The sequence below is a fragment of the Chroicocephalus ridibundus genome, chromosome 1, assembly GCF_963924245.1.
Source record: "Chroicocephalus ridibundus chromosome 1, bChrRid1.1, whole genome shotgun sequence".
NCBI classification, from domain to species: domain Eukaryota; kingdom Metazoa; phylum Chordata; class Aves; order Charadriiformes; family Laridae; genus Chroicocephalus; species Chroicocephalus ridibundus.
In genome coordinates this window covers 119135181-119156091 of record NC_086284.1, presented here as the reverse complement: position 1 = coordinate 119156091, position 20911 = coordinate 119135181, and the positions used below count along the sequence as shown (strand labels likewise).

Sequence of the window (20911 nt, the reverse complement as noted above, 5' to 3'; positions counted from 1 at the left end):
AATGTGGTAGTACAGTCTCTGTGCAGTTAAAAACTGGAGTCTTCCCATCCTAATAGCTTCTAGTTTTTACAAACTACGCAGCCTTTTTATTGACTCAGATGCCAGAAACAAGTGTGTTTCTCTCAAATCACTGACACATCTTCACTAGTCACAGGATAATCACTAATTTCTTCCAGACATGTCTAAGTAGCATGAAAGCTGCTTTTGTTTTGATTTTAGCATGAGTTTGTTTTTCACTGTCGGAGCTCATACAGGCATACATAAAAGGACCTAACAAAATGAAACTATATAGTGGTCTCTGGGTTCCCCTTTAGGAGGTGTATCTGAGCTAAACACACATAAAATAAGTTGCAGTAAGTTGAAATGTAACAACTTTCTCTAAAAAATTAACTGTACTGACTCATCAGTACAGTTTACAAAATGTGTTTAAGGGGTAATTTTAAAAGGTTGCAGACCCCCTGTAAAGTAGTCTAGCATGTATTATGAATAGCTTTTTTTTATGGATATGGTCTTGAACTGTAGTTTCAATGCTTGATATTTCCAGTCAAATGAGCCTCGTTTCAGCTGGTTATAATTTTGCCAATTTTGTATTCATTCATTCTGAAGCATTCCTAACTGCCATCTGCCTGTTGTGGTACTAAATTTCATTTATTATATTAGTTTTGTAAAAAATAGTTCAGCTAGTTCTAAGAATTAAGTGAAAAACAAAGAAGAGGTTAACAGTATAGATACACACCTACAGCAAAAACCTATAAACAAGGTGACAAATACAATGGGTAGGCAACCTGTGAAAGTATCATTCTGCTTATAATTAACAAAGAAAAGAGCACCAGTTACATGTAGCATTCCTACACTGTCACTTGTCTCTGTCTTGCCTGTAAGTTAAGGGGAAGACAGAATACGGACAATCTTCCTCACAGATCCTTATTACTAGGCAATGATAATCTCTAGCAGCACTACCAAAAGCATCTTATATAGTCACTGAGTAATTATTGTTCTGTATGCGAAAAGCAAAGTTTAATAAGATAGTTTGTTTTCACACTGCAAAAGCTATTTGAGTCACCTCAGTGGCAAATACAGTGTTTCTCTGTGTTGTTATCGTAAGTCTTTAGTTGCCAACTTAAAAGTCTTTGAGAAGTAGCTGACAGCTCCTTAAGAAGTGCAGAATAGTATTCACCTGTGCTGTGTAGTACAGATCCCAGCTCTTTGATGAGTTATTGAATTGTATCTGGTATGACAGGCAGTGATAAAATTAATATCATTGACTGTTCTTGTCTGTGTGAATTTTTTGGATAAACCACAGATTATTAAAAAACACGGTATGTGACCTGAATCATTGCTCAAGTTATTGTATTGCAACTAATGTTTTATGCAGAGAAAAACTGCATTGATGTGAACTGAGAATAGTTTGACATATACCAATTATCTCTTTTGTAATTTTTTCTAATTGTTTTAATAAACAACCTTAATAGAATATTGAAATATGGGAATGACAGAAAATAAGTCACTGGGGAAAAAAAAGAATTATCACAAGGAGAAAGAAGAATTAATTTCATTTACCTATTTTCATTATATAGTTATATTTGAGAAGGCAGCCTTATACCTGCCTCTTTTTCTTTCTTCTCCATTGCTCCTCTCCAAAGTCAAGCACGTGAGTAATGCTCTTGTCTGTTCTCCACCTCAAATAATAGAAATATTAGAGAGCAGAAGATATTGGCAACAGAAGAGATTGACTGGAGCATACAAACACAGATGCATTTAACTGTATGCTGAAGCACACGGAAATATAATCCATCGAATTTACTGTAAACAAAAAAGGAAACTCAGTCTGTTGTCCCCCAAAAGTTGGGTCATTCTGTCACTAAGTTTCCTAGGAGTGTCTGTTGTCCCCTCCTTACCATCTGTAGGAACTGAACCAAACTAGAGCCTTGCTTTCTTGATTCGCGATGTCTTTTATTTGTGTGGTTTCAACTAATCAGCATGTTCCATAACTTACGGTCTGTCATGGCTGGTCTTCCTCCGATGGGTTATTTATGATGCCTCAAGTTTCTAGCGACTCCTTCTGAATAGTCTCACTATCGGTTTCAACATGACCCAAAGTGAATCGCCATGCTTTTCTTGCAGCCCATTCATGACCTGAATAAAATAAGGATCATTGGAAGAAAGAAAAGACATGAGATTACTTTATTAGATAGTACTCACATTCAAAGGTTGTCATTATAGCTTCATTGTCCTAATTCTGTAATATCCTAATCTTGATTTTGTGATCGTATTCTACCTTTTGTAATATACAACGAGCACCTTTTCTTACATTCTTTTTCTCTTGTTCTTTTCTATATACTTTTACTAAAATATAAATTGGTTAAAGTAATATTGTAGTTCCTTGTTTCTGCACAGTGGTAGAATAGAACAGGCCTTATTGGATTGCCCTGTTTATAAAGTGATCAGATATCAGAGAGGTAAGAGGACTTTAAAATTGGAATAATTATATATATTGACAGAATATAACAAGTATGGAAGATGTCTGTCCAATAGTGCATTACTGGGTTTCAGTAAGTGGTATGAGGTGGACAAGCATAGCAAATTATGTGTTTCAGAAAGATTAAAACACCTCTTCCGCAGCTACTGATGGTTGCCATTCATTGTAAATGACGACAGTCTTCTTTATTTTAATTTGATTGATGAGTTCTCAGCAAGCTATAAAAATTTTCATGAGAAATGTCTTCCCACACACAGACCAACAAGTTTCAGACATACCTAAAAGTTGTTCCTAAGTTTGCTTTGGATTCCCCTTACTTCAGCTGACTTGAATAACGGTTGATTCAGATGTTGTAAAACAGACAACTGAAAATTGGAATCAACTTCTTTCCTTCACAATGACATGCTCCCACAGAGCAGTGAAAATGCCCCCTTTTTCTTTTCAAACAACAAGGTTTATGACCATGAAGATGAGCACCACGTTTGCATTTTCATATTTCGTGTCTGTACATCATCCCCCCACCCCAGGCTGGGGAAGAACTTAATGGCCGTAATGGTCTCAAGCAGTAAAGACTCTTCTGCAAGAAAGCCCACAACTGCATTCTGTAGTAATCGACCCATGACCTTATTTACTGGACTGAGCAATTCAAAAGAACCTTAAAAATACTGTCTCGTCCAGCATAAGATGAAGCTGTTCTTTCTCGCCACCTGAATAATACTGCGAGACCAAGCCCTGCGGCCCGCTGGCCTATGCGCAGGTCAGCCTTACCCTGGATTTGGAAAAATGTCTGGCTTCCCAGATTGATCTCAGTGAAGTATCTGCACTTGCTATAATATATATCCAGGTATTGCTTTAGGTTGCTGGGGCACTACATGGCCGGCAGCTCCCTGAGGGCCAGTAGTGGCGGGGGCTCCCCAGGGTCAGCCAGGCAGGGCCTGTCTCACCATCTTGGGCCTTAGGTGGTGGGCTGGGCCAGAATGTCAGTCTGCAGGTGGGCCAAGCTCAGCAGGGCCCATGGCCAGGCAGGGCAGGGCCATGCTACAGCAGAGCAGTAGCCCAAGGAGGCGCCAAACCCTCAGCCAAAAAGCAGCTCCCAATGGCAGGGCTTGGCCTCACGACCACTCTGTCAGGGAGCCTTTCCCCGTGGCCTCAGCAGGACAGTGACACCCTCGGCTGCCCTGCCTCTGAGCTGGCCCTCAGCCCCCACAGCCAAAGCCCTGGCAGGGGAATGTGCTTGTCGCCCTTTGGGGTGGTAACGGCCATAGACTGGCCGTGCAGCCATGCACGGGGAAGGGCAGCTTCCCACAGCGTCTTGCACCGCAGACATACCATCCTGTGTTCATCAGCTAAAATCATATCTCATTTTAGGCAGTAAGTATACAGAGCACCTCTACAGTTTTTCCAGTCTGCTTCAATACCGCTGCAAGTAACATCAACAGTGCTAAATTGTTTGGCAGCTGCTTGATAAATGCTTTCTCCCACTCTTTGCCTAGTCTGTGAGGCTAGCGAGCCATGAATCACTCTAAGAGTTCACCAGAGCTTTGCGTAGCGTTAATTTCTCTTCATATGAATCTATGTGTAATACAAACAAAACTAAAAGACATATATTAAACATTAAATAATGAAAATTATATTAATTACAAAGTTTCTATAGTTTAAAAAACTCATAGTCAAATCCTGATAAAGGTGTAGTAAAGCACATCTATAGAGGTGTTATCATTTATGAAGCCAATTAAATTATCAGTGTTTCTCTGCTTGATCTCTGGTATTTCATTGGAGAAAACTTTAATGTCTTTGAGTTGTTCATTCAGATACCCTGCTAATTACTTAACCATTAAGACAATATATTATCTCCCCCCAGGCTTTACAAAAGTCAAACCTCATACAGTTCGTATAATTAGTAACTCACAAAGTCACTTCTGTTAGATAACGTTAGGGAAAATAAGATGCCTCCCAGTGATTTTGAAGTTAGAAAAAAATATGCTGTGGTAACAAAGATAACAAAGAAACAAACTTTAGGATTTTTTGAATAGTCCCCATTAGAAGCTTTTTCAGAGTTTCAGAGTTTTTCATAGTTTAAATTTTAGTTTACATTAAAATATGCACAAATAATTTGTGAAAATCATCAATGTAATAACTATTAACCGAGTGAAGAAAATGTTATGAGAAACACTGAAAAATACTGGCTTATCAACCCATAGAGAATGAAACTTTCTGCATACATAAAGACCTCAACAAACTTTTAACTTGTAATATATTTACGAAGGGTATGGTTTTGCATAGGAAAGATGGCTTTATTCCTTATCCAAATACAAAACCACAACTCATCTATAATTAAAAGTTTCTGAGTTTCTGATTTTCCCAACGGGCAGTTTGTGCACTAAGTAATTTTGTGTGTCTGAACCACCACAGGAGAACAAACAATAGAAATAATAGGAAACCAGGCAAAATCTGAGGAACTTGGCTAACATTAAGCATGTAAGTTAGCCTAGTGATTAATCTCTTTACAGAGTCATATCCTAATCCTTTTTTTAGATAGCATGTGACTTCAGGACTTTAAAGTTGAATGCAACATCTAGTGCTTGTGTATGTTTCGATACCACAACCTGCAGTCACATACGTGCAGTAATGCAATCTGCGATCTCATAGCAGAACATAGCACAAACCCAGGTTTACAAAACGTTATGCATAAATCAGAAATTACAATGGAATGCATATACCATTGGCTCCTCTGTGCAAATTTCCTGTAAATTTTAATTGGAATTGCTGTGAGCTACACTTGGCTTACAGTGGTCTTATACAGCTTTAAGCTACACGAAGGTACCTAAGGCCGAAGGAAGAGAGAGAGTCGTCTTTTCTTCAGAGAGGAGACATGTCTCTGAAATCATAGCAGTTGAGGCATTTCCTAAACAAGCTTTTAAAAACCTCGGTAGTAACTCTAGTTCTTGCAAATTTTCTGTGGAAAATGGTAAATTTAGCAATTGTTGCTGTTAATTGTGACACTGAAACACAATATTTTTTAGCAGAATCTAAGCTTAGATGTGTATAGCAGCTGAAGTCGTGTATTTCAGACTCATGCTGCATAGTCATTGATTTTGATAGAGTAACAGTTTATTTTCTTTAACCTTGAACGTTGGCAATCAGCACTGAGTAATCCAGAGAAGTGAGTTATCCTAAGCTTGTGATCATTTGGGGGTTTTCAGCTTGTGTTATTTTATATTGTTTATGAAGGGCTGGTTTTTATTTGAAAGTATCCAATAATTGTGGTTGTGTGATTCTACATTTGGATGAGGAGTGGGTTATCAATAGCTTTGTAAACTTATCCATAGAAGAGCTTCCCTGATATCTTCCTCTGGCTCAGAATTCATGGTGCATACTTGCCTTAATGGATAAATGTATTTGGGTTTGCTTCAAAAGAATTAAAATGATCCACTTATTCACACACCCCCACACCCCCCCACTTTTCCATGAGCATATATGTGCTTTCTTTTAAGAGAGATACCATATCAAAACCATAATTGCTTTAAATCCATTACAGAATACATTTCAGAATAAAACATTTACTTTTTTAAATTGGAAATGAATCTTCGTCTTCAGTTTTATTTTGGAATAGTGAGCTGCTGGAAATTTAAACAAAATATTTCTCTTGAAAGAGAATGCTATGTTTCTTTTGATCCAAAGTGATTTGTCATTTGAGGGACAGAAGGGAAGAAGGAATGATTTCAGAACTGACAAACAAGATTTTCAGAAGCAATAAGGATTTTAAAGAGCACTCATTTTGCTTTGACTGAAACTGTAACCTGGAATTGCCAACTCTTTAATCACAAACTTCTTTATATCACACCATGTGTATGAAAGGTAGCTATTAAAAGCAAGAATTTAATCTTCATCCTTAGATAGGCCAGGGCAGGATTTAGGCATGCGAAAAGAAGAGAAGAAAGGAGCAGGCAAGCTTCCCCCTTCCCTGATTTTGCCTTAGCTCCTCTTCCCCTTCCTTCCAGCAAAGCTAAGAGGAGTCAGTGCCTACGGCATGTATCTACAATGCTGCCTTCTTACATGCACCAAACCTGCTGTCTCTCCAATCAGTCGAAAATTACCACTTGCTATAATCACAATTGTATCAGACCAGTAGCCTTCTTTCACGGGGAAAATCACTGCTGTTTCCACCCCTCTTATCTCTAACACCAGAAATACTCTTTTTTTTCTGCTGTCAGCGACAGCAGGGCAGGATTCCTCCCTAATGTCTATTCAGCAGTCAGAACAGCACGCTGGGAGGAGAACTGCTGAAATTGTTGGGTCAAAATTAAGCTCTTAAAATTACATTTGAAAAATTGACTCTTGGATTCTGATAGGCAATCAACTATTATCTTTTTCAGTCCCATCTTCTCATTCCTTTTGCCTCAGCTACTAATGAAACTGCTTTTACATCAAGCAAATCCTTTGGAATCAGAAGCAAAACTGATCTGTGTATATGTTATCTATGAGTTAATACTTTTTAATAACTCAATGTGAACTGATAGCAAATCCATAAAATGCATACTTTTGTGTACTTTTTAAAGAACACCTAATTTTAATATTGTTATTTTGTCTTATTATGAGAGAAGGAAGTACTGCCTAATTTCTCTAGCGATTTAAAGAAAATAGTCTTGAATATGTCAAAATGAGAGAAAGCCACGTGGATTTTCAAAATGGTATTTATAGCAATGGTTTCCATCATACTACTGGAGGGGTCAGAAGGAATATGAGTCTGTACAGTGTATACATGTTCGAGTTGCTCTTTCATTTGTTTCAGTTCTGTTTTCGGATTGGGAAGCCAGAAGACAGTTAAGTGCAATACATGCTGGCATGTGTAAAAGCGGCAGCTGGCAGGAGAAAGAAATAAATCTCTGTTTAAAGATATGTCATGAAGTCTGAGGATAGTTTTAAAATAGTATTTCAGAATGCAAGCCTGGCAGATTTAGTGTAAGATTTATTTTAACAAATTGTTTCTTCTTTAAAGGCCAGCGAAAAGGCATGTAAGATTGTGCTGTGGTTAAGAACAGCAGGGACCCCTGCCCCAAGTAACTTGGGGCATGGTGAGCCCTCATCATAACAATATGCCCCATCCCCAGCGCAGCTGCTATCCAGCTTGTTTCCTGACACAATTAAGATTAGCCTCAGGCTTGTGATAGTTTGTGCTAGAGGGTATCGGCATCTCCTTCCTATATCTCTGAAGGTGGTTATAGCAGCACCTCCCAGCCTCTCGGGCCAACAGGGTGCAGAGGACCCAGCTGTCAGAGCCTGGGCATTCTGTCAGAGGCTTCTCAGGGGATTGTAGGCAAATCAGATCCATCTAGAAATATATAGGAATGTCATCCTTGTCTCATCAAGGTGTTGTGAGTGTAAACATGTTAAGTATTGCAAGTCTCCATTACTTAAAGCAGGAAACCTTTTAAATAGCTTTGGTGATAAGAAATTATCTCACTCTTTCATATTAACAGATGGAACCTACATAAAACATAGGTAATGTGTTTTTGTTTAGTGATATTAGTGAAGTTGTCTAGATAACAATTTCAAGCAGCAGTGAGGACTGTCTGTAAATTTGGAAGCTGTCTCTTTTAATGATTTCCCATTGTATACCAAGAACAGATATATAGATATAGATATATTTTAAGTCCATATACCAAAATAAAAGCTGTGAAGAATTGTAGGATCAAAATAGCATATATATCTAGGCTGGAAAGGAAAGAAGCTGCATTATACCTGCATGGAACAGATTTTACTTATGACCAAATCTTGCTTCTATTATTGAAACTTATTTTGTCGTTTTGCAGCTTGCAGGCCTGGATTCTATAAAGCATTTGCTGGAAATGTAAAGTGCTCCAAGTGCCCTCCACACAGTTTGACTTATGTAGAAGCAACTTCTGTCTGTCAGTGTGAGAAAGGTTACTTCAGAGCTGAGAAGGACCCACCGACTATGGCATGTACCCGTAAGTCTGATCAGTACCAATGTCTGCAATTCTCTTCTTCTGTGCCTCATTTATTTATTTTTGTCTTTTAAAAAAGATGACATAAGTTTGTACATTTTGCGAAAAATCCCATTCAAGATAACCAAAAGAGATTTTTAAAATCAAAATTTAAACATCGTATTTGTTTTTAGTCTAAATATCTCTAAAAATACTGGCATGTTTCTTAATTTGGTGACTTTTTAACTTGTAAGTCTGAGAGATAATATAAAGTGTGTAATCATTGTCATATAGATAACAATGTTGAGTTTTAACTACCAGTATGTATTTTAAATACATGAAAATATGCCTGTACAAAAACTTTCAAAAAAATGAGGAGTCACTAAAGAAAAAAACTGCTATGACATACTCTGCTGTGTCTCCAGATTTAAATGAAAATTATAAGACAAATATCATCTCAAGACAATCCAATAGAAATTAACTCTCTAAAAAAGACAAGAAAATAATTTAAAAAAAGGAAAAATGATGGATCCAATCAGAAGGAGATATAATTAAACTCTCTTGCATATCATCTTCTTTTGACAGAGAGCTATTCCCTCCTATGCAACTGTGATAATGAAAATTCTTTAGATTTTTCGGTAATTTTAAAAATACAACATTTTGCAATTTTGACTAATGTAAATTTGTCATTAAGACAAAACTGATGCCCAACAATCTAGGGGAAGAAAGTCTGACTGCCAAGAGATTTTTATTACTTTGATCAATGTTCTCATGTCTAGAAACAAAGCATAAATTTTCTTTTCACTTGATAAAATATTTCTCATAGATTTTTCATACATGGTTCATTACTCACTGTGATTCATTTATTGATCATTAAGCAACTATATCTGCTTAATCTCAAAAGTGGGAACAAGCAGCAGCAGTTAAAAATCTGTGGGTGAAATACTATATTTACATATAAAGTCCTGTTATTTAATAAAGACAATTAAAATCTGTTTGCAAATTTTCTAAGATACCTAGTTTTCTGTGTAGCATTTCGTTAGCTCTTTTGGTGAAGGATTTGATTTAAGTACGTTTTTTGCCACAGTTCTCTTATTAAGAGAATTTGAAAAAAAAAATGTAAAATGCATGAAGTATTTTAACAGACAAGGTATACAAAAAGCTTAAGAGATAAAACCATGAAAACGAAGTACTGCTGCAGTAACCATCAGTGTATAGTCATAATTTTGGTATCTTTACACTGCGTAAGGCAGCACCATGAAAAAATGACTGAGCTGACAGTAGCAGAATTTAACTACTTCCTGTGCTCATGCTAGTCTCTCCTAATGGTACTGTACTGGGCAAATTTGGAATATATCAGGTAGTTTGGAGGTGATTTAAAAAGTCGTGGGTACTCTGTAATCGTGAGGTTGTTACATAGAGACCAAGACATTGTCCATCCACTAAATGGGAGTGATGGTTCACCAAAAATGGCATTCCTCAGGCCCAAGGCACTTAGCAGAAAGTTTTCAGATGGGAAGGATAAATCCCAGCCTCTAGCCGACTAAGGGACACAGGTGTCAGAATGGCACCCTCATCCAACGCACACAATCTGCTGTCAGCTCACTCTGGAGCAGGGCACATAGACCTATCTTTTTGCACAAAATATGTGAGGGAATAAACAATGTTGTTCCAGACTTCCCACAGGAAAATGGTGATTACAAATAATTCTACTCAAATGAGTGCCCCAAGCGCAGCCTATTAAAAACGTACCCACAGAACTAACATATCCCAGGCACTCTTGACAGTTATATGCTTAGAAAGATGGTTTCACTCATGCATTATGCAGATGTGGTTCCATATTATTTATGTCATTGATTTTTCATCTCCAAAAGACAGTTCTTCTCTGAAAAAAATACTTATATATGGCTTTATGTTTCCATAATTATCTTTCAGGGCACAATTTTAAGCCCTTCTACTCATTAGTATTGATAAGATAGGGAGGAGCATGAGAGCCCAGTGGCATCGGGGAGCAGGTACCTACAACACCCCAGTGCTTTCCCAACAAAAGCAGGGTGCTGAGAGCTGCTTTGGCTGACAACTGTCAGGGAAGACTTGCTGCCAGACTTCTCCGTTCCTGCTAAGGATGTCAGCCAAAGCAACCGAGTGAGTGGAGACAGGGAAGAAATCACCCACAACAGAGGTACCGGTACCCCACATCACCCCTACTTGGGAGAAATAAGAAATAATAAAGGAGACAGTGAACCGCATTGTAGTTTCTACCTTGCTCTTGGTTCAGTGCCAGCATGCATTGCCTCTCATTCAGCCTAGACTGCAAGGTATCAGTACTGCGTTGACTGTAACAGTAGATATATTCATCTTATACCTACAATGATGATTATTTCACTAATTGTCAGCTCTGCAAATGACACAGAGATTCTTGACAGGCAGGCTGCCTTCCTATCTTCTTGGAACGTCATCAGTAATGAAGAGTCTGCAGGCCAAATTATTCCCTAAGTGATATCTTTAGCCCCACTGCTTTCAAATTATGTTCTCACTTATTAAAATTATGTTTCTGTCATAAATACAACCTCACTGCCTTCGGTGGGTCTGTGCAGATGTGGCTAATTTAAATTTAATAAACACAGATACAGATATGAGACAGAGTAGAGTTTAGATTGTTCCTTCCAAACTGTCATGCTTTACTGCAATAAAAGGAGTTGAAAAGTTGGGGGGGGGGGGGAGGGGGAGCGTGGCGGGGAGAGCCAGTTTGACTAAACACAGAGAAAAGTCTGTGCAGTAAGAAAATGCCTTTTCTGCATAACCACTTTTGGGGCAGATTTGCATTTTTTATGTTAATTTGTAAATTTGTATCCTAATATGTGAGATGTGACATAAGAGATTAGAATGTTTTCTTGTGACTTTTTGAATGAGAGTTGTTCTTTAATCTAACACAGAATGAATAGTAGATTTCCTTTACAAATTTCTTCATATTCAAACATTTTAAACCAGCTGTATTCATACCTACTTTATTTGCTTCCCCAAGTCCTGCAAAGCAATACCTAAGATAGGTAGTCATTTTATTCTCTCTCTCTTGTCATTCCTGTATAGTGTCAGACAGTATTCCTCACTCCAGAATTTTTCCTCAGTAGTGGAAAACTTGCATACGCAGTATTATGGAAAATAAGGACCTTGATTTAAGAGACTATGAATTTAAGAGTTTAGCTTCAGGCATCCACTTTTTTCAAGATGAGCTTCAAATCTAATTTCATTAATTCTGTAAAAGTGCGTACTGTATGCTTTTGTACAGTTGTACAGTTCCCATTTTTGCTTCATGTAACTGTATTTTGTAAAAGAAGGGCCTGCACTTTGCAGAAAAGCATAATAGAATTCTAATTTTAATAAGAGGAAAGAAAATTACATTAGGATATATTGTTAATCTCTTTCTTCTAGCCTTTTTCCATTTGATTGGCACTTGTTATCAATCTCTTGCTGCTAGTCTTTCTCCTTATTGTATTTCTTTGCCATATGTGAGTACTCTATCAGTGATCTCTCTGCATACACAGTGAGCAACAAATAGTATCATATCTAATCCCCTGTCTGATTGCTCTGTGCATAAACTCTAACATTTCCCACTGTAATGTAATTGGATAAATTGATCCATCTTTTCAAGGTCAAAGGCAGGCAGGCTTATATTGGGTGTCTGAGTCTGAATGCGTCTCTTTTCATGGTATGCTTAAACAATTTTGAACCCAACAAACTTGTGCTTTGTTCGGTAACCTCTGCCACAAACTGTGTCCTCGATTTTTAAGAGTCAACACTGCAGCAAAATCAAGCAACGTGCTTGAAGCCTTCTACTCTACAGGCCTCTATTGTTGTTTTTATACATATACTTTTTTACAATTTATCATTGCACACAGACTTGGACTATTGGTTTGCAGTCATTGGCTTCCATTCTTCCTGCTTGCCCCACAGAAAAAAGAATAAGTGATTCTGAAAAGAAAAAAACTGTAAGACAGCATTCTACACCAAATGACAATACTTATTTATGCTATGTGTATGTATATAAAAAAGCTATTACGAACTCAAGAGGCATAGCCAGATGCTGATTCTGAGTATTCTCAGAAGACGATGGTTAATTTTTGCCCTTCCACTGTAAATTCAGTAGTCAAATAACATACATTTGGAAGAGTCCAGTAGTTGGTAAAGGACAGTTCTCACTTAAAAAATAACAGGCTTTTCCAGACAGTCGTCACTGTGTAGTGTTTAAAATACTGCGTGCCCTCACTAGACTTTCGCAGCTTTAGATTTGCTCCTCTCTCCTTCCATAAAGGGCAAAATGCACTTCACCTTCACAGAGGGAGAGGATACGCAAAGCAAGACGAGGTGCGAAGCACTGCATGAGGCATAAACTCAGCTCTGTTTCTGTCAGAGCGGGCCTGATTCTCCAGAAGATATCTCTGCATCTAATCCATAGAGACCATAGAAATAATTCTTATAATTTGTAAATGAAGCACAAGACATTGCTCACACTCAGGCTGTGTTTTATCTAAGAAGCAGAAGAGCTGCATTTTTTTTACTGCTCATCTGTCTGAACTCTTTTGCATAAAATCCAAAGTCATGAATTTTGCTGTGAGGAAATGATCCATAATTTTCACCAATATTCTTGTTTTCCTTAAAAATCAATATAAGGAAATCCCTGAGAGCTTTGCACACAGATGTCTGCAGAAGGGTTATTGCTGCCAAGTTTTTGCAATGTGTCAAATAATCTTTGTATAATTTATAAATGATAACAAAGCAATCAGGCCACATTCATAAAAGCCCAGTGACACATAATTTAGCTGAATCTGAGGATTAGAATTAATTGTCTCTCTTTGTTCCAAGTTCTAAATCTTAGTAAATGATTCACTGCATGTCATTACAGCTTAATATTTGCATGAAATCACAGTTTAACTGGCATAATTTAACAGCAATTAAAAAGCTATTTAATCGTCATGCAAATTGGCATGAGGGGCCTCGAGTATGAAGGGTGTCTGAGGTTTTTTTCAGTATTTGCAGGCGGACAGTCATATACTTTCAGACATCCCTAACATAATTGATAATGTTCTCCCTATTCATTGAAATGTGAATGTACAATAATTCATGTTTTCTCTTACAATTGAGGACTAAGTCCCAAATCATGAATACAACAACCTTCACTCTCTAGTACAAATAAAAAATAAACTTTAAAAAAGTATATTTTATGTACTGGTTTATGTATCGGTTCTTCTTCTAATGGCATCTACATATAGTATAACAAAAATCTCATAGAAAATTAAAACTGACAAAGCCAGACAAGACTCTCCTATTTCCAGGATTCATATTAATTCCTGTTTTGGCCTGACAAAATTGAAGTAACATTAAAAAATCTGAGCTATGGTGACCCATTGTCATAATATCTATAGTTTATGTAAGGTTAAATTTAAGCCAGTTTTAAAACATTGGCTCAAATCCTTTGAACAATTACACACATGCTTAGTTTTAAGAGCATGAGTATTGCCAATTATTTCAAGGAGATTATTCATCCGCTTAAAGTTATGCACATATGTAAGTGCGATTAAGGCTCATCCTGCATATTCCTAAAACTCCTCATTGGTTTTAACAGTGGGAATTTGTTAAGACCAGTCGTTATTTAATTCTCACAGCATGTTTTTAGAGGACACATTAATTATTCCTGATTTCTGCACGTAAATAATAAGAACTGAAGCCAAAGTAATATGTGCTATTTTTATCTTCCGCCGGTCTCAGGACTGTTTTCCAGAGTAGCTAGAACCATCAACCTCACAGTAATTTTAATGCAAAGTTTAGAGATTTGTAAATCTGAGACACTCTAAGGGGCTTTTGGACCACATCAGCATCTTCAAGGCTGTACTTTGTCTCTGTTTTCCACAACATTGGAAAATGATGTATCAATATAATTAGCTTTTGTTAACAAGCTGCATTTATAAATACTTACAGTATTTCAAATGCTTCAGTGTTAGATTTATCACAAGGTCACAGACAAAGACGGGGAAGGAAATACTCAAAATATTCTCTGTGACTGTAAAAATTGCAAATCACAAAAATAATTTTCATCTGACTGGTTCCAGAAATATTGATCTCCAGTACAAATGAGCCACATACTGTTCAGCTAAATGATTCCTTGATACACTGAAAAATAACTGTTCTTTACTGTCAGGGGCTTTTGGGCTGCTAACTATGAACTCTGCACAGATAGATATACAAATAAATACTCACACATTCAAAATATTTTGAACTTTCTTGTCCACTAAAAAAATGCAAAGCGATGTAACACCTCCAGATATTTTCATTATCAATCCAGCAGCTAAGTCATCATTTACTTTAGGGCAAAAAACATTTTAATGAAAACATAATCTCAGTTATTTAAAGTTTCAAATACATGCCAGAAAGAAAAAGGCAGCTCAAATGTTCAACTAAAATTCACAGAAAACTTTAACATCTATTAGTTCACATTATCCCTCCCACATACTCCATACAAACTTATCCCTCCTCTATACAAACTTTTTTCTCTTTGCCAGCATTCCAGCTTTTATACCCACTTTTATGCCACATAAGTAAACAAATAACATTACTTAAAAATTATAAATGTTGCTGGATAGTGACTTTTTTTCTGCAACTGTTATTACCTCTTTCCTGCATTAATGTTAGTATTCATTCTTGCTACTATGTGTAGATACAACTGTATAGACCTTTACTACTATATAGTTTATTAGTAAAATATAAGATATAGTCATGTTTTATGTTATAGTCCATTTTAGTATTCAGGGTTATCTTCAAGTATTAAGAACTTGAAAAAATGGATTTATTTCAGTTGTAGGTGCATATTTCAGAACCGCTCATGCGCTTGATTTTCTTAATCACTATATTTTGTTCAATCAAATAAATAGATAAAAGTTTGAAAATCCAATCGGCATATCAGTGGTGTAGTAATTGCAGATCTTAAGGAAAACAAGAAGTAATGGAATCGAATTATTAGAAAAATGTAGTATATGTTTAATTATTTGGGGGGGGGGGCTGAGATTTGAGATCCTGATTCATATATGAAATGTTAGGAGGAGCTTTGATATTTTGTTTTCCTTCCTAATGCAAAGATCTGACCATACTTTGGCCACAAGGTCTTTCCCTCACCCTACCAGTTGTTGGAATTTGTTGAAATTTACGAGTGTTGATAAATATTTTTGTTTGTTTGTTGAGTTCTTCTCTCATTGTCTTACAGTTTTTATAAAGGAGTTTATGATATTTTAATTATCTGACTCTGTCAGATTTACTGTGCCACTCAATTTGTTGGGTGAAATACACTCTGTGTAACAATTAGCAGATGCCATTTGCACATGTTTCATATAGTCTTTCAGTCTGCTTGAGAGGCCCTGAAGTAATTAAAAGCTCACTTGAAGTTTGAATAGTATCTCAATCAGAACTTTATACTTAGGTCTTGCTGGCAGGTTGTATAAATCATGAAAAGCTGCAAAGCAAGCTGAAAGTTTTCAAAGTTCTGCTAACAATGGGCTAAGCAATCTATGAGCACTGTGACTTTTTGTTGAGAGCTGGGAATATAAAGCTTATTCAACTCATTCAGATGAAAAAAACCTAGAAATCGCTGGCTGAGTTTACCACATTCATTTTACATATATCAAAACCTGGAGTATAGGGCCTTGCATTTTGCCAAATCTGTGTTTCTTACATAATTTTTATGGGCATATTTTGGGTCTCTATATAAATTGCTTTTGAAAACCATGTGTCCGTAAGTGTTTGGTTGAAATATTTTGAGTGGAAGAAGAAGAATATAATAAGAAATGGAGATAATATTATTCAGACTTCCTTTAATAATTTCTGCCTTCCCTTCACCCCTTCGCTAATTCCTATCTGAAAAATCATTAGGTGGTAAACTTCTTTCATCAGACAGTGTAAGCTGATATAGGAAGCTTCATATGATTTACATGTGATCCTACACAGTAAGCCAGCATAACAGCTTAAAATTTGTTGGACATACCTTGACTGTTGGGGGATCCATGGGAAATGGGTCACTCGTGTTTCATCTGACAGTACACAGAGAGCTTTGCCACCTGCTTGCTGTCTGAAACCTTTCCTATATTCTGCCTGCTGCTACTATCTTTGCATCCCTCCCCGCAGTCTTCAAGACTTTTTTTTCTCCTGCTTTGCAGCCATTCTTTTAGATCTTTAGCTTGCAAGGTTGATGTCTTCACTGTTACACTGATGCTGATGAGGTGCCAGGTGGGAAAGAAAAAACTTGTACACTGTCTCTCGTGCCTAATAGTCTTGGCCTGTCGCCACCTAACTCTGTTAATGAACAGCAGCAAAGAAATCCCTGGGGATAAGCAGTGAAGGATAGAAAAAATATCTGGCACTGCAGAACTAATAGACACAATTTTACCTCTCGTAGTTATTCCAAAGCTGTTATTTATTTATTATTCAATTTAAGTCTTAGAAAACATCAAAGATTGTAAGTGTCAGAAAAGCCCACATTACTAGACATAAAATAAGGAAATACATTTTGTGGTTAAAGCTCTACCCCAGTATCCCACAAGATCAAGAGATATTTAGTGCAAATTTGTGTTATCAAGTCTAGCTTTGACATGCCCAAGTCGTTTTTACGTTGCCTTAAATAATTTCTGAATTAATTCTAATTCATTTAGATTATTCCGCTTTTTATGATCTCACCTATTTATTATTCCTGCTTAATTTTCAAGGATTGTAAGTATTTAGATAATTTTTCCATTGAATTTGTTATTGAAATGTAACTCTTATAGCATCTATTTGCAAATAATTGCCTTAAGACTAGTATTATTTTTTTTTTTCTTCAAAATTTACAACTGTTGCTTAACAGGGTTCCCCCTCCTTCTCTGCAGGGCCGCCTTCTGCTCCAAGAAATGTGATTTTTAACATTAATGAAACAGCTCTCATGCTGGAGTGGAGCCCCCCGAGTGATACCGGAGGAAGAAAAGATCTTACATACAGTGTCATCTGTAAGAAATGTGGGTCGGACACCAGCCAGTGTGAGATTTGTGGGGGAGGTATCCGCTTCATCCCCAGGCACACAGGTCTCATCAACTCCTCTGTGACAGTGCTGGACTTCGTGTCGCACGTGAACTACACCTTCGAAATAGAAGCCACGAATGGGGTCTCGGAGCTGAGTTTCTCTCCCAAGCAATTCACAGCTATCACGGTTACCACAGACCAAGATGGTAAGTCCCAGCACTGCACGTCTGTTACTGCGCCCCTGTCATCTATGCACTTGTTAGGGGGATCATTTTGTTTTTTGGAAGTCTGGGTCAGCAAGTTAGGATGTCTTGCAGATTGTTACACATTTTTAAGTGCTTTTGGTGAGGACTTCCAGCTTCTGCTGATGAGGGCATTAAATGCTTTTGGCAGTTGGCCCTTGACCCCATTACAGAGGGCACAAAAACATATCTTCCTGCTTAAAATTAAGTGCAAGCTTTAGCTACCTAAGACTAACTGTATCAGTGGTTCATCAGAACTGGAGTCTATGTCTGGTGCTTTTCCAAGACTTTCCTTGGAAAATTATTTTCATTTTGAAAGAGTAAAACACCACAGGCTATCTACTGCAATTTCACAATTCAAAGGTAAAGTGAAAGCGAACTTACTTCCTTTGCTATCTATGTTTCATAGTACTAATGCAGCATGCTTCCCTGTAAGATACTTCAACATCTGTACGAGCCATTTCCTTAGGTGAAGTATCCTAATAGATTTTTTTGTTCCTTTAATTATCCACTTTGCATTATTGTTTTTGAACTTTTTCTTCCCTGATTTCAGTTCAAATTCATGTCCAAGGCCAACCTTTATAAGAAACATGGGAGACTAAGAGAGCTCTATATTTTTATTTATTTCTGTAACTTTTTCCTCTTCCATCTTTAGAAATACTAACTATGCCAGGAAACAGCATCATAGGTTACCAACAAAGCAACCTATATAGCAGTGTTATCTTCTGGCTTGTGTTACTGTACATGAGAAGGTTATTTCAAAATTGTCCCTTGCTGACATTTGTTCCAGAAATTGTTTTCACCTACTGTGCAGTGACATTGCAACTGTAGCTGAAGTGTTTAACAGGAACTGAACTGGCAAAACGATGGTTTTGTGTAGAAGACCTTTGATAATATGAAAGTATTTAGTAAATGTGCTAATGTTCAGGAGGATCCTGTTATGTTCCAGTTGTAGGAAGGCCCTGAGTTCTTTCGCTGATCAGTCTAGCAATAATCTGCTTACCTGTGTATCTGGGACAAGTAGTTTTGTTGATGAGTAAGTAATGACTTGTTTGCCTTTGGGCACAGAAAAATTAACAGCTTGCTGTGATGATGATGATGATAATGACAATGATGGTAATACTAATAATATTCATGAAAATTGATTAGAAAAAGCACAAGAACAGTTCATGGGATGATGCTAACAGAAGAGCTAATTATATAAGATGCCTAATGATATATGCCTTGCACTGAGAATTGCCTCAAGCTCTTAGGCTATGTATCATTTTGCAAACCTGTATCTCTCTTCTCCTTTCTCATTAAAGGAAGGAAGCATGGTGCCAGAAACTATCCCTACGTACACTTATTTTTAGGTGTTTTGTTATGTGGTACTAAATGCAAGTCACCAAGCATGCACAGGTGGAGGTCACCAGAGATATGGTTTGTTTTTAAACTGTCTAACAGCTGTTAGAACACAGGTTGTGATGTGTATTTAAGTGGTGGGCTTTTAAAAAATATTATGTCTTTTGCTGTTGTCTGTTTCTGGCTTAAGAATATAAACTTTCACTGCAGTTTACTCAAAACAGGGAAGAGACCAGTGTTGTGGTAATTTGTGACACATGGACAGTAAACTCTAGAGAGCAGGCTTCTTGCATACCCTATAATATTTCTTCCATTACTAAAAATGCTGTTGGAAGGGCTTCAGAGAATTTAAGACCAGATTTCCAGACTATCTGTCAGTTTATTTGGATATAAAAAGACAGCTTTGCAAGAGAAAGCATTGTAATAAATGAAATGGAGGCATCTATAAAATGTAGTTATAAAGATAAAACCATTTTTATAGGCTTACAAACTGTGTAGTTGTATAAAATCATAAGCATGGTAACTATATATTTAGAAGTAAAAGACAATGATAACGTGATATGAAATATCAAAGAAAATTAATGGAGTTTTCCTGTATTGACAGGACAATAAACATTTTTTGTGAGTTACTTTTAGTTGTAAATAAGAAGTGATACGGAGAAAGCTAGGGTATCTAACCTCATAATAGAAAGCTGTAGAACTAAAGCTTCAGAGCATTGCAGAGATTATATTAATGTTTATATGTCACATTGAAGCTCTCAGATAAAAGGATTAGTTACCTTTTTTATTTTTATTGTTAGCCAGCTATTAGTAAACAATTTATAGTTTTGCTTTTGCCATGTTTACCAGAAATACTAAATAATCAACTTTATATTGCATTTCTTTTTCTATCTATACCACCAAACAGTAAACTCACTGTTACAATCTTCCCATATAATTTTCATCATACTAAAATGGACAGTACTTCTTGCATGGTATTGCAGGTTTGTGCGCATGTTCATATAAAACAAAGATTCAAGATTATATGCATGATGTGACAACAAATGAAAAATATCTTAATGTGTACAAGGACTGCATTACCAGAAGTCCAAACATACTGATTTAAAATAATTTTTCACATTTGATATGTGTCTAATAGGAAAGATCTAGATCTATAATAAATTATATCTATGCAACGTATTTATCCCATATTCATACTACCTTTTTATATGTAATCTTTTCATACATGCAGTTTTATTGGCTTAATGGTATATGTTGTTTGTTGATGAGTATGAAGTTGCGTGAAGCACTAGACCCCTTTATAAATACATAAATTGCTGCTTCTGTTAAGAATACAGAACAGTATCTTCAGCTGTTGTAAATCCAGACCATTCTGTTAGCTGCAATAATTTACAGTAGCTGAGGAGCTAGCATATTATTTTCTTTGAGTATATTGGATTTACTTCCCTCTAGTGGCCCTTTCTTTTTGAAGGTTTATGGGAAATTAACAGATTCTTCTTCAAACATGCAAAATTATTAGCTTGTTCTTCAGGTTTTTTTCTCTCTTTTTGGAGAAGGTATTTCTGTTGGAATTTCCTGAATATTGTAATGCAGTGAAGAGTACCATGGACATCCATAGAAACTGAAGAATTGTATTCTACCACAGTTAGTGAGCAGAGTAGTCTGAGAGCATCAGAGGGAGGATATTTGCTGACAGGAGAAGTGAACTAATTCAAAAGTGATTAAGGCTCATCTTTATGCACAGAGCTCTACCACAACTAATATTGAAATCCTAACTGCCTCCTCATGCAATCACCAATGTCAACAAGATTAAGTACACTGCTCAGCTCTAACAACGACAAGAAGCAGACCAAGGAAAGTAACGCTTT

At 36.7% G+C, this 20911-nt stretch overlaps 1 protein-coding gene across 5 annotated transcripts in view; it reads left to right on the top strand.

Moving 5' to 3' along the window:
• EPHA6 (EPH receptor A6) overlaps positions 1-20911 on the top strand; it is a 527645-nt gene that overhangs the window by 267495 nt on the left and 239239 nt on the right. For all 5 annotated transcript variants that reach the window (XR_010072880.1, XM_063348777.1, XM_063348795.1 and 2 more), the window contains exons 4-5: positions 8293-8448; positions 17331-17666. Coding sequence is in view for 4 of the 5 variants with exons in the window: in XM_063348777.1 (XP_063204847.1) it covers positions 8293-8448; positions 17331-17666 (492 nt within the window). In the remaining variant the exon portion in view is untranslated. The remainder of the gene's footprint in view (positions 1-8292; positions 8449-17330; positions 17667-20911) is intronic.